Source organism: Mandrillus leucophaeus, unplaced genomic scaffold, assembly GCF_000951045.1.
Source record: "Mandrillus leucophaeus isolate KB7577 unplaced genomic scaffold, Mleu.le_1.0 Scaffold370, whole genome shotgun sequence".
NCBI lineage: Eukaryota > Metazoa > Chordata > Mammalia > Primates > Cercopithecidae > Mandrillus > Mandrillus leucophaeus.
Genome location: NW_012103921.1, coordinates 1446345 through 1460383, shown reverse-complemented (window position 1 = coordinate 1460383; position 14039 = coordinate 1446345). Strand labels below are relative to the sequence as shown.

Genomic DNA, 14039 nt, shown 5'->3' with positions numbered 1-14039 from the left:
GAAAAGGGAATGCTTATACACTGCTGGTGGGAATGTAAAACTGGTGAGAATGCATAACCTCTATGGAAAACAGTACAAAGATTCCTTAAAGAGCTAAAAGTAGATCTACCATTTGATCCAGCAACCCCACTACTGGGTATCTACACAAAGGAAACGAAGTCATTATATGAAAAAGAGATTTGCAAACATACATTTACAGCAGTACAATTCACAATTGCAAAGATGTGGAACTAACCTAAGTGCATTTTGATATATAAGTGTACATATCAAAAATAAATTCTGGCTGGGCACGGTGGCTCATGCCTGTAATCCCAGCACTTTGTGAGGCTGAAGTGGGCAGATCAACTGAGGTCAGGAGTTCAAGACCAGCCTGGCCAACATGCCAAAACCCTGTCTCTACTAAAAATACAAAAATTAGCCAGACATGGTGGCAGGCACCTGTAATCCCAGCTACTCAGGAGGCTGAGACAGGCGAACTGCTTGAATCCAGGAGACGGAGGTTGCAGTGAGCCAAGATCGTGCCACTGAACTCCAGCCTGGGCGACAGAGACTCTGTCTCAAAAAAGAAAAAGAAAAAGAAAACAAATTCAGCTGGTGCAGTGGCTCGTAGCAGAAATATGGGAGGCTGAGGCAGGATTATCGCTTGAATTCAGGAGTTTGAGACCAGCCTGGGCAATACAGCGAGACCTTATCTTTACTGAAAATAAAAAACATTAGCCAGGCGTGGTGGCATGTGCATGTAGTCCCAGTTACTCAGAAGGCTGAGGCAGGAGGTGGGAGGATTGTTTGAGCCCAGGATGTCAAGGTTGCAGTGAGCTGTGACTGTGTCACAGCACTCCAGCCAGGGCAACAGACAAGACCCCGTCTCAAAAACAATAAATAAAACAGAAAATTTAACAATTCCATATAACAGAAGGCATGATTAACAAAGCTAAAACACAATCATCAAACAAGAAAAACATTTCAACATCTGTCAAAGGATTTATTTAACATGTAAATCACTCTTATAAATCTGTCAGACAAAAATAATCACTCAAAAGACACATGTACAACACATAATTCATATACCCACAAATAACTGGTGAACATCAAAAACTTCTTAACTTCATAGAATACACAAAAATTAAACAAGATCTTGTTTTTTATTCTGTCAGATAAGCAATTATATAGGGAAAAGAGTATTCTCTTACACTGCTGGATAAGAGATTAACTGGTACATTTCTGGAAGGTAGAAAATGACAACACAGTAACCCAAAAATAAGCAAACAAAGTTGTTCATCATAGCATTGTTAATATAGTGACAAACAAGAAACAATATGAATACCCGTCATGTAAATAAACTATGGTACATTAAAACAAAGGCATGTCATATAGACATTTTAATATAATCAAACATAAACATTTCTATGTGATCACTGAAAAAAATGCTAGTTTATAAAATGGCTTCCATAAGTATTAAATTATATGTTTGAGCTATGATCATGCCACTGCACTCCAGCCTGGGCAACAGAGTGAGACTCTGTCTTTAATTATAAAAACAAATATATACACACACACACACACACACACAGAGATGTATACGTATATATGCACATGCACTAAAAGACATCTGAAAAGATATTCTAACAAAAGTTAACAATGGTTAATTCTTGCTAACAAGAGTTAGGATTAAGATTTCCTTCTTTACTACTCTTTTCCAATGAAGACCTATCATTTGTATAAAGTTATTTTAAGTTTGAAAATATATTTTAAATAAAAGACTAAGCCTGATAGTTTCTTGTGATCTTTCACAGAACTTTTTGTGATCACTTACAACTATCATAGTTGTCGGATGACTACAAGTTCTAATACCGTTGCTCAATGTCCAATGTAGGCAGTAGGAACAGGAACTGTCACACACACAAAAATCTAAGTCACACTTTCTTTATAATTAGGATTCTGGTTTACAGCTTTCAAGGTAAAATTAAATCACTATAAAAGCAAAAGCATTCACATAAATTGATGAAGAATTATGAGAAAACAGGTCAAAAGAAAAACACAAAATTTAATTTTACTAATGTGTCCCATAGGCTTATTTTTATTGGGATACCCAAGCAACTTAAAACATACTTGCTCCACTGGCTTCTCAAAGAAGGTTAAGTATTTCAAAGTAGCTGTAAATCAAATATTCTTTTCTTGCTTGCTTTAGGAAATTCCTACAGGCATTGAAGCTGGAGAATCTCAGATGTGTTTAAAAATAACACATTTTTTAAAAACCATGTTGGAGACAGACCTGATGAAATAAACAACCTTGCTCTACAAATCTAAGCAGGAACCTTTGATGGTCTGTGTGCAAATTCTTTCAAAATAGTTTTTATTGGCGGGGTGTGGTGGCTCACGCCTGTAATCCCAGCACTTTGGGAGGCCGAGGCGGGTGGATCATGAGGTCAGGAGATCGAGACCATCCTGGCCAACATGGTGAAATCCCTTCTCTACTAAAAATATAAAAATTAGCTGGGCATGGTGGCGCATGCCTGTATCCCCCCTACTCAGGAGGCTGAGGCAGGAGAACACTTGAATCAGGGAGACAGAGGTTGCAGTGAGCCAAGATCGCACAACTGCACTCCAGCCTGGTGAAAGGGCAAGTACTCTATCTCAAAAAAAATAATAATTTTTATTACTGCATAACAGATGTACACAGCTTTAGTGTACATGTAAAAATTTAATGTACTTATATACTTTGAAGATAAATATTTGTCTTTTCTTTATGGTAGGAGCATTTGAATTCTTCTCTTCTAGCTATTTCAAACTGTACAACGGATTATTACGAACTATAGTCACCCTACTGATCTACCAAACATTAGGTCTTATTTCCTCTATCAAACCATATAGTGTATACAAATTCATTTTAAACTATGAAACATCATAACAAAGCAAGGATCTCTGTTCATCATGATGAACAGAATAGGACACTTTTCAAATGTCCCATTTAAAAACTTTTGAGAGAACCCACCCCAGTTTAGATACCTATTTAAAGTCTACAAGGCTTTACATATTATTGAAAAGCACCATTTTTAAGTCAAGGGAGGTTACTAATGATAAGTTATTTCATTAAAGATAAAGAACAATATAATTTAATTTAGTAACCACTATTTTTATCGTAGTCACCACTAAAACAAAACCACACCCGTATGCTTTAAGGTACAGAATGCCATTAATTTATCAGTGCCTATGACTGAGATGACAAAATGAAATTTTGAAAGATTGGGTTTGTTTACAATATACTAGGTATCACCTTCAAATTCTTCATGCAGGAATGTAACTACTTACTGCACATATCAACTTATAACATGAATATCATAACCAAAGCTATAGACCCAATTCTAGGAAACTATTACTGCTAAGCCATGGAATGAACTACAGTTGGCCCTTGAACAATTCAGGAGCTAGAGGAACTGACCCCACACAGTTAAAAATCTGTGTATAACTTTTGACTCCCCAAAAACTTAACTAGTAACTGTTGTAAAACTTAACTAGCCTACTGTTGACTGAAAGCCTTACCGATAAAACATATTTTTTCTCAGTATGTATGTATGTTTTATTATATACTATATTCTTACAATAATGTAAGCTAGAAGAAAATGTGTTTAAGAAAACCATTAGGAAGATAAAATACATTTACAACACTATACTGCATTCATCAATACCATAAGTTTACATCATCTGTTTATAAAATAAATCATCTGTCTAAAATGGTCAACCACAGCAGCAGACTTCGATCTATGGTAGATACCAAGCAATTCAACTTTTTCTTGTAAAGCTAGCACTTTTCTCTGCTTCTTGGAAGTACTGCCAGCATCACTGGTGGCACTCTGTATGGGTCCCATGGTGTTATTCAAGGTTTATGGCAATGCACTAAACACGATGAAAAAATATGCAAGAACAAAGAGAGATCACTTTTTACTATGAGGCACAATTTACAAGAGAGTGAACTGCTCATCTGGAGATGATTAGTGTCACAGGGTATTTTAAGCAGATACTCTCAACACTTGAGCTCACTAAAATAGCAACAGGAGGTGGCTATAAAATTACATTAGTACAGTATGTACTACAGTTAATTTTATGAAGTTAGGATGTAATATTGCCTCTTTTATTTATTCATTTATTTTTTGAGAGACAGGTCTTGCTATGTTGCCCAGGCTGGTCTCATACTCCTGGGCTGAAGCAACCCTCCCACCTCGACTTCCCAAAGTGCTGGGATTACAGGCATGCACCACCATGTCCAGATTGCGTATTTACGTCTGTTGACACTTCTCTCAATTGCGAATGGCATCATATATGGTCTGTATTTGTGTACCTAAGTTTTGATAAACTTTAACTTTTATAATAGATTTGCATATATTTTATGGCACTAAATGAAAACATAGACTACATATATTTTATGCATCCATGACATATCTGAATTTTTCTTTTTTTGATAATTTTAGGCAGTATGTCATCTGGGAGTTTTCAAGTTATCACAATGTCCAAAACATTTTCCAATATATTTACTGAAAAAAATTATCATATGAATGAACCCATTTTGTTCAAGGGTCAATTGTAATTAATAAATGGTCATGGAATTTAAGGTTTGCAGGTATCAACTTCATAAGCAGCTCAACAAAAGACTGAATAACCTGCTGACTTTACTAATTTTCCCAAATGGTAGGAGAAATTGTATCTTGCCTGAGATATGCTATCAATCCATAATTTCCTACCCCAAAGCCCCATAGCATAGGACTCTCTCCCATGTTACAACTGTGTTTCATTACAAGAATAATTCTAGAAGCGGGGGGGGAAAAGAGTATATCAAGAAGAAAGGCACATAATTCATTTTTAAAAATTAAGTGATCTTCGGCCGGGCATGGTGGCTCATGCCTGTAATCTCAGAGCTTTGGGAGGCTGAGGCGAGCAGATCACTTGAGATCAGGCATTCGAGACCAGTCTGGGTCAACATGATGAAACCCTGTCTCTACTAAAAATACAAAAATTAGCCAGCATGGTGGCACGTGCCTGTAATTCCAGCTACTTAAGAGGCCGAGGTTGCAGTGAGTCGAGATCATGCCACTGCACTTGCACTCTAACCCAGGTGACAAAGTGAGTGAGACTCCATCTTAAATATTAAAAAAAAAAAAAAAAAGTGATTTTTGATCCACCACTCATCCCCTTCGGAAGTAGACAATTTTGACATGGCATCATGTATTTATTTTTACCCTACAGGGTTTCCATGAAGACTATCAGGCATAATAGCTAGCTTATTTCTAAACACAGGGATATTCCTTATGCATTATTGTCATCATGAAGAGCTGAGATATTTGATACTGAGCGAGTAACAAAATTCTTCCTTCTTTCCCACTTTAATAGGTAAGAACTAAAAGGGAACTCTCAGATTATTTCGTACAATTTCTCATTTTACAGATGAAAAAATAGGGGTTTTAAGAATTTAACGTTCTGACCCATGGTTATAAATCTAAGTAACAGAGTGAAAACCAGCAGCAAATGTTCTAGTGCTCCATGATATCCAGTCATGCACCTCCATCTATGCACTGTGATTCTCTGTACGGGAACATGTATATACACGTATGCATATTTCCTAAATATGCGATAGTATCTCTACTAGTTAGCCCATAGAAAATTTTAAGACTTATGAAGAACAGTTTGAAATTCTGTCTACTTCTTATTAGGGTAAAAACAGCAGCAGCAAAAATTTGTTTCTCCTCTCCATTCTCCTCACAGAAACCCAAAGCAGTTTCCCTCAATTAGCTCATAGCTTGTGTCACAAATGAAATATAATTGCTCCCTCAGCATCCACTTTTAGGTCTGGCATATGTTTTTGAAATCCAGTTGTACCCTTTCTCCTTTGGCCTAGTTCAAATGTTTCCTTCCTGTGTAGTTGCTTGTGAAAGAGGCCGTTTGTTCCTCATCTCACTGATCCAGAACACAACACATCTCATAGCTGCTGACCATGATACAACCTAATGGTTAACACCAGACTCATGTAAATAAGTTCACCCTTGGAGAGTGTTTTCTTCAAACTAGCAAATCCATAACTCCAGTGAGGAGGCCTAATGGAGGACATGGACTTTAATAAAAGGGACAGTCCCACAAGTCTTCCTTCCCTCTCTCTCTCCACCTGAGTTCCCTGCTGTCTTCAGAGCTCCCCTATCAGTCTCCCATTACCACTGTAAACCTCTCTGGGATTAGGAAGTAGTAAATTTTTTCTGTTTCATGCATTTTGGTTTCACTTCCTCATTATGTCTTACCTGACAAACATACCCAAATGTAACTTTTACCTGGTCAGGGCTCTCTTAGAGAGTGGCCATCCTGGTTTATGGCCATTCTTGACAGAGAGACCTCAAGACCAAATTAGATAAAAATCACAATGGCTTGACTGCTTGCCAAAATCAAATTCATTATCCCCCTCTTTAAACTTCCCCATGCATACTCAATATTACGTTTCACCACAAAAGAGGTATTTTTAAATATGAAGAGGTATTTTTAAATATGACTCCCTCTCTCCCTTACATCTAGAGAAAACTTACATCCCCATTTACATGTGCCGTACTGATTATGCCTGCTGTGCTGGCATTAACAATAGCATTGCCACTCATTTCCACAATTGCCCCAATTTAGATGGTAAATTATATGGTCATCCTTTTTAGAGTCCTTATCTAGTTAATAATTAATTGCTAAACATCTCTCCAACTGGTTTCCTCTCCTTCAACTAATTTCTCACCTGAAATATAATAATAGCCTCCCTTCATCTAATTTCCCATTTTTGCACATGCTGTTCCTCTGTCTAAATACCCCTTTCCCTTTCATTTTGTGAATACCCATGAAAGTTAGATCAAATGGCATCTCTGCGGTAAAGCCTTCCCACATTCTTCCAGTCATTCTCTGTGCCTCCTGAAATAATTGCAATACTAATAACAGATATTTGCTGAACACTCATTGTGCACCACACGGTGAACTTAAACAATTTTTAAACATTTTGTCTCATTTAATCCTCTCTGTTTGATAGGTTTTACTTTTTAAATGTAGAAGGTAATGCCCTGGGATAAAGTAATTGGGCTAAAGTTACAAAGCTAAGCAGTGGAACCGAGACTTGAAACCCAGTATGTCTGATTCCAAGTCAAAGTTTTAAACCTCTTCCCTGTTCTATTTTACATGTACCACCACCATTAATGGGTCTCTGATATCTGTGCTACAATTCTGCCCCACTTGGTCACCTCTGCACCAGTCAGGTCTTAGTAACGGGTCTTCTGTTTCCCTTTACAGAGACTGGGACTTCCCTCGGTGATAGGGAAAGGCTTGGCTATCCACAGCATAAGTGATTATATCTAACTCAAAGCAGGTACTCTAAGTCCAGTACTACAGTATTTACTGTTTAATCCTAAATTCTTATGCAGATGGCTGTCTCATTTGTAGTCTTCTAACCAGGTATGATTCTGTATTTATCTGGATTGATGTCAAAATTGAAAACTAGTAAAACTGAAGTTAAATCTAGTGAGTTTTCTTTGACTGGCAGAGTGCTACTTTGTTAATGAAATTAGTTGCCAATATTTATAACTTGCAACTTTTTTACACATAACTAAAGATTTGTAGATTCTTCTGAAACACTGGGTCAACAGTGTTTTTTTTTTTTTTTGGAGACAGAGTCTCTCTCTGTTGTCCAGGCTGGAGTGCAGTGGCACTATCTCGGCTCACTGCAACCTCTGCCTCCCAGGTTCAAGCGATTCTCCTGCCTCAGCCTCCTGAGTAGCTGGGATTACAGGTGCCTGCCATCATGCCTGGCTAGCTTTTTTGTATTTTTAGAAGAGATAGGGTTTCACCACGTTGGCTAGCGTGGTTTCAAACTTCTGACCTCAAGTGATCTGCCTACCTCGGCCTCCCAAAGTGCTAGGATTACAGGCGTGAGCCGCTGCATCCAGCCCTCTGTGTACCACTTTCTATGACGTTCCAGAAAATGAGGTCAAATGTCAGTTGCCATCATCATGATTGTGCTGCTGTTTTTCTTAAGAGGAAAATGAAATATCTCTAGTACACATGTCTCTGCTAAAAAGCTATTCGTTCATTCTATGAATTTCATGCATTTGGATTTAAATACAAGTCACCTAATAAACTTATGCGTTATAACTGATGTTACACTTCTCAAAAAGAACTACCAACATTACAACTATTGACTGATGGCCTTCATCTGCTCAAAGTGTAGATTCAATGTTCTTTATGATTACAGAGAAATACACACTCATATTCAGAACCACAGTCTCTGGGGAAAGAGAGCAAAAAGATTTCTGTAGCTAAACACAGGGGGATACCAGAAGAGGGTGGGAACCAAGCTTGGAAGGTTAAAGGAAACCAATCACACCCCAGAGGGCATTTAAGTGCAAAAAGACACATATATGTCCAGATTGAGAATTTAAACAGAAATCAACAAAGGATTGTCTATCCTTTATCTGGCTTGACAGTAGTAACATTTTAATGTTTGAAAATACAGACTAAAATTTGACTGCACTGATCAACTAATCCCAAAGTTTTGCTATAGTGTATTCCCACCTAACAGAACACATATATAGATTACTTCAATTTGGAAATTTTGCTTATCCCATGCTTACTTCCAGGGAAGAGACTAAATATAAGACCTTCTTAATCATTCCAAAATTGGAATGTTCCTAGGGGAATAATGAGGAATGATGAAGAATTATTAACATGAACTTACAACTCACATGTCCAGATGCACATATATACTCATCTGGATAATGAAAGACTGAGATAAATGTCAGCTAGATACCATCATTTCCAAGAGAAAACACATCGTTACAACAAAGTACTAAATTTAAGGCTTTCTCAAATTCACAGATTTCCAAGGGGCTCTAAACTCAGCTGTTTGTGACTTTGATATTTAAGAACATTTTTATGAACTTTTTATTTTTGTCTGTACTACTAAAATTAAGTCAGTAGTCTATCATTCTGAAATGCTTTATATACGATCATCTGTATCACTTGTTTGTAAACTGGGCTCCAAGGAACCCCTTTACCATCCAAGCATAAAACAGGAGAGAGAGAACAGCCCCCTACTCCTTAATAGCTTTCTTTTTATCTGTTTCTAGACACGAGGATTTCACTTTAGACCATTTTTTTAAAGGGACAGGATCTTCCTATGTTGCCCAAGCTGGAATCAAGGAATCCTCCTGCTAAGCCTCCCAAATAGCTGGGACTATCGGCATGCACCACTGTACCTGCAATTGGCTTCACTTTAGACAATTTTTAAGATGTGAAAACCATGTGTCTCTAAATCATTTATCAAAATTTAAAGTGACATAGGAATGAAATACAATTTTTTTTTTTTTTAAAAGACGAAGTCTCTCTCTTGCCCAGGCTGGGGAGTACAGTGGCACAATCTTGGCTCACCACGGCCTCCGCCTCCTGGGTTCAAGCAATTGTCCTGCCTCAGTCTCCTGAGTAGCTGGGATTATAGGCACATGCCACCACGTCCAGCTAATTTTTGTAATTTTTAGTACAGATAGGGTTTCACCATGTTGGCCAGGCTGGTCTTGAACTCCAGACCTCGGATGATCTGGCCCGCCTCAGCCTCCCGAAGTGGTGGGATTACAGGATTACAGGTGTGAAACACACGCGCTGCCCAGCCTTGAAATACAAATCTTGTCAGATTTGCAGAATTCTAATCTCTATTATAGTTTACTAAACTCCAGTTCCTTCTACAATATCTTGATTTCTAAAAACAAGAAAGTAAAATCTTAGGACATTATGATAACCACATTCTTCACCAGGAAGAAAAAGGTGCCTAACTGACAATTTATTAATAAGTTCCACATTCACAGATTCAACCAACTGTGGATAAAAAGGGAAAAAACATTTTTTAATAAAAACATAATAGAAATTTAAAAATAATATAGTATGACAACTACTTATACTGTATTAGATATTATAAGTAATTTAGAGATTATTTGAGTATATGGGAGGATGTGCACTGTTTATATGCAAATACTATGCCATTTTACATAATGAACTTGAACAACCACGAATTTTGGTACTGGGGAGGGGGCTTCTTTGAACAAATCCCCTGAGGATAACAAGAGATGACTGTAATTAAAGAAGACACTCTCCACTCAAGAAGCTCATTTATGCAGTTCTAAAATGTAAGAAGTATACCTGTTATACATCCTAATATGCTCTCAATAACACAGGCAATCATCTCAAGCAACACTGTTTGGTAAAACGTTAAATTCTCAACCTTAATGTTTGCATTAACAAAGTGTGCAGCACTTAAATCCTAAGGTTCCATGTGAAATGTGAAATACTCATTTAATGATGAGATTTTCACAAGAATACAGCTCCTTTTGGTATCATGCAATAGTTCATTAAGAAGAGTGGTAGCACCTCACCTGTGCTCTGATTGTGAAAACAATACATAAATATATTAACAATAAAAATTTAAAAATATTATAATTTGCAAAGAGAAAAAACATGTCTGTTTAAATACCATTTAGATATTCGAGGCTGCGAGACAACTGATGGAAATGAAGAGTACAGAAAGTGGCTATAGAAGAAAGAAGAATTCAGTAGAGGTTAGTGAACAAATAGTGCCATCCATTACAACTCACTATGTCTTACCTGAGGAGGAGTAGGTGTGGACGTGGGTCTTCCTATGGGTGGAGTAGGATTTCTGCTGCCACCTCCAGACATAATCTCCTCTGTTATGTCTTTACCTCCCTGGTTTGGATCCCGAATTCTTATCTATAAGGTTAAATAAAATGGCATATGTACAGATGAGTGTCTTAGTAGCAAATTTACAGGCATATGAGTGAGTTAAAGGTGCAAACTGGGAAACCTGTCAAATATCAAAGGTGATAATCACCACTTTTGACTTTATTTCAATCACAGATCCATCATATAAATGTAGGCCATTAGCTCTGACATGAACTAATTAGAATAACAAGCTAAAATGAAACCTAATTGGCTAGATTTCTAGGTCAAAAAGGCAAACTATTAATATTTATACTTGTTTTGTAAGAACCTGTTGGACTGATTTTATTTACCATATAACTTTCATAAAATACTTTTAATATATGAAAGTTACTGCATAGATAAAAGTTCTTTTTTTTTTTTGAGACAGTCTCGCTCTGTCACCCAGGCTGGAGTGCAGTGGCGCGAAGTCAGCTCACTGCAATCTCCGCCACCCAGGTTCAAGCGATTTTTGTGCCTCAGCCTCCCATGCTAGGATTACAGGCGTGAACCACAGCACCTGGCCTAGAATAAAGTTTTAAATGCTGTAAGTGATTCTCTGAAGTTCTTTACCAAAATGAAAAATATAAATACCCTACGAGTGAGGAATAATTTATTCTGAAAACAACCTTATATACTATATAATAATGCTGACTGCAATCATGCCTTCTCCAGCAAAGACTGGAAAAAGGTTGATCAAGAACAGAATAGCTCAAAAATTATCTTACGTCAGCCAGGCGCGGTGGTTCACACCTGTAATCCCAGCACTTGAGGAGGCTGAGGCGGGCGGATCACAAGGTCAGGGGATCGAGACCATCCTGGCTAACACGGTGAAACCCCGTCTCTACTAAAAATACAAAAAATTAGCCAGGCGTGGTGACACATGCCTGTAGTCTCAGCTACTCAGGAGGCTGAGGCGAGAGAATCACTTGAACCCGAGAGGCGGAGGTTGCAGTAAGCCAAGATCGCGCCACTGCACTCCAGCCTGGGCAATAGGGCAAGACTCTGTTTCAAAAAAATAAAAATTATCTTAGGTCCTTACAATTAAATACTTAACAGTCAGTAAAAAGAATGAGGCAGATCTGGCCGGGCTCACTCCTGTAATCCCACCACTTTGGGAGGCCGAGGTGGGCGGATGACCTGAGGTCAAGAGTTTGAGACCAGCCTGGCCAACATGGTGAAACTCCATCTCTACTAAAAATACAAAAATTAGCCAGGTGCAGTGGCAGGCACCTATAATCCCAGCTACTCAGGAGGCTGAGGCAGGAGAATAGCTTGAACACGGCAGGCGGAGGTTGCAGTGAGCTGAGATGGCACCACTGCACTCCAGTCTGGAGGACAAGAGCAAGACTTTGTCTCAAAAAAAAAAAAAAAAAAAAAGAATGAGGCAGATCTACATGAACTGAACTGACACAGAATAATCATTAAGATGTGCTGGTAGGTGAAAAAAATGCAATAAGCACAGAAGTGTGTATGGTCTTATTTTAATTTTTTTCAACGCTACCCTATGCTTACAGATATCAGTGGAGTTGGTGCTGTAAAGGAGATAAGTGTCTGCGTCTAGGCATTGTATTCTGGGAGAATGCTAAGATATAAAGGACCACTGTTGTTCATTACCACCATACCTTAATCAAGGCCGTCCACACTTCTTGAGAATTTTAAGGAATTCACTAATGACACTACCTGGATCTGGAAGCTTTTAGGGGAGTCCTTCAATTAAGACTTCTAATGCCAGCTATTGTTCAGGTATGGAAAATTATTTCTAATACACTTTTAAGTGTAGCTTTAATTCATTTATTCTACTTTCCTCTTTAGAAACATCTGTAACAACCGTCTTCCAGTTCCATTATTTCTTCTATTTATTTTTCTGCATTCTGAGAGTGTTCTTCCAGTCCAGCTTCTATCATGCTGATTCAACACTACCAAAGCATATAGTTTCCTGACTGTAGTGTCATGATACATTGTCATGTGCTGTTCATTATGATATATGCACAAGCAATTTGTTTCTAATAATAAAAACAAGTTTTAAACCAAAGTCTTGAACCTCATTATTATTTTCTTGTTTGTTTACTTGAGATACAGTTTCACACTGTCGCCCAGGCTGGAGTGCAGGGGCCTGATCTCACTGCAACCTCTCCCTCCCAGTTTCAAGTGATTCTCGTGCCTCAGCCTCCTGAGTAGCTGGAATTACAGGCGCGAGCCTCCACACCCAGCTAATTTTTGTATTTTTAGTAAAGATGGGTTTTCTCTATGTTGGCCAGGCTGGTCTCGAACTCGTTTCCTCAAGTGATCTACCCATCTCGGCCTCCAAAGTGCTAGGGTTACAGGTGTGAGCCACTGCGCCTGGCCTGAACCTCATTAATTTTTATTAAGTTAGAGTAATTCAAGAGTATTGCTATAAGTCACCCCACCTATCTGTGAATGTGGGAGTCTCTCTTGAATATAAAGATCACCCATTTTGTGTGTTCTGTTGGGTAAGAAATTGCAAGCCACTCTTCTACAATTTTTCTGCCATTTGACTTTTATATTACTACACTCCAATTCTCTTGGGCCTGCCTCATTAGACACAGACAAAGCCCCTATAAATTATAAAAACCAATTAGAATATATTTTCTAAACTCTGTTTTTTGTTTCTTAAAAGATATCTATTTCACAGGAAAGACTTTTCTTGCTATCCTTAATATCTCAGTTCTTTTTCTCTTGTGCTGTTTTTTTCTTCTGTCAATTCATACTTGAATGGAGAACTGATTAAGACTGGTGTTGGCCAGGCACGGTGGCTCACGCCTATAATCCCAGCACTTTGGGGGCCCACGGTGGGCAGACTGCCTGAACTTAGGAGTTTGAGATCACCCTGGGCAACATGGCAAAATCCCACCTCTACTAAAATACAAAAAATTAGCCAGGTCTGGTGGCTTGTGCCTGTAGTCCCAACTACTCGGGAGGCTGAGGCATGAGAATCGCTTGAGCCTTGGAAGCAGAGGGTGCAGTTGAGCTGAGATCCCACCACGACACTCCAGCTTGGGCTAGAGTGAGACTGAGTCTCAAAAAAAAAAAAAAAAAAAAAAAAAAAAAAAGACTGGTATTAAAGAAGAGTCTAGATGTGAGAACTGAGCTTAAATTCCTCACACTGAGTAAAACCTTAGCCCACTAAACCCTCCCAGTTCTAAAGGTGGAGCACATGTTGTCATGTGGCATACCTAGCTCAGTGAATAAGTAAAGATGATATTATGCCACTGGTATAAACAACTTCTAATTACATGCCCATACAAATCCTC

The 14039-nt window shown here is 38.2% G+C and overlaps 1 protein-coding gene across 1 annotated transcript in view; it reads right to left on the bottom strand.

Annotated features, from left to right (window-relative positions):
* The window catches only part of EIF4G3 (eukaryotic translation initiation factor 4 gamma, 3), a 297458-nt gene that overhangs the window by 149537 nt on the left and 133882 nt on the right, over positions 1-14039 (bottom strand). Inside the window, exon 10 of the mRNA XM_011990137.1 lies at positions 10654-10776. Within this exon, the coding sequence (XP_011845527.1) occupies positions 10654-10776 (123 nt within the window). The remainder of the gene's footprint in view (positions 1-10653; positions 10777-14039) is intronic.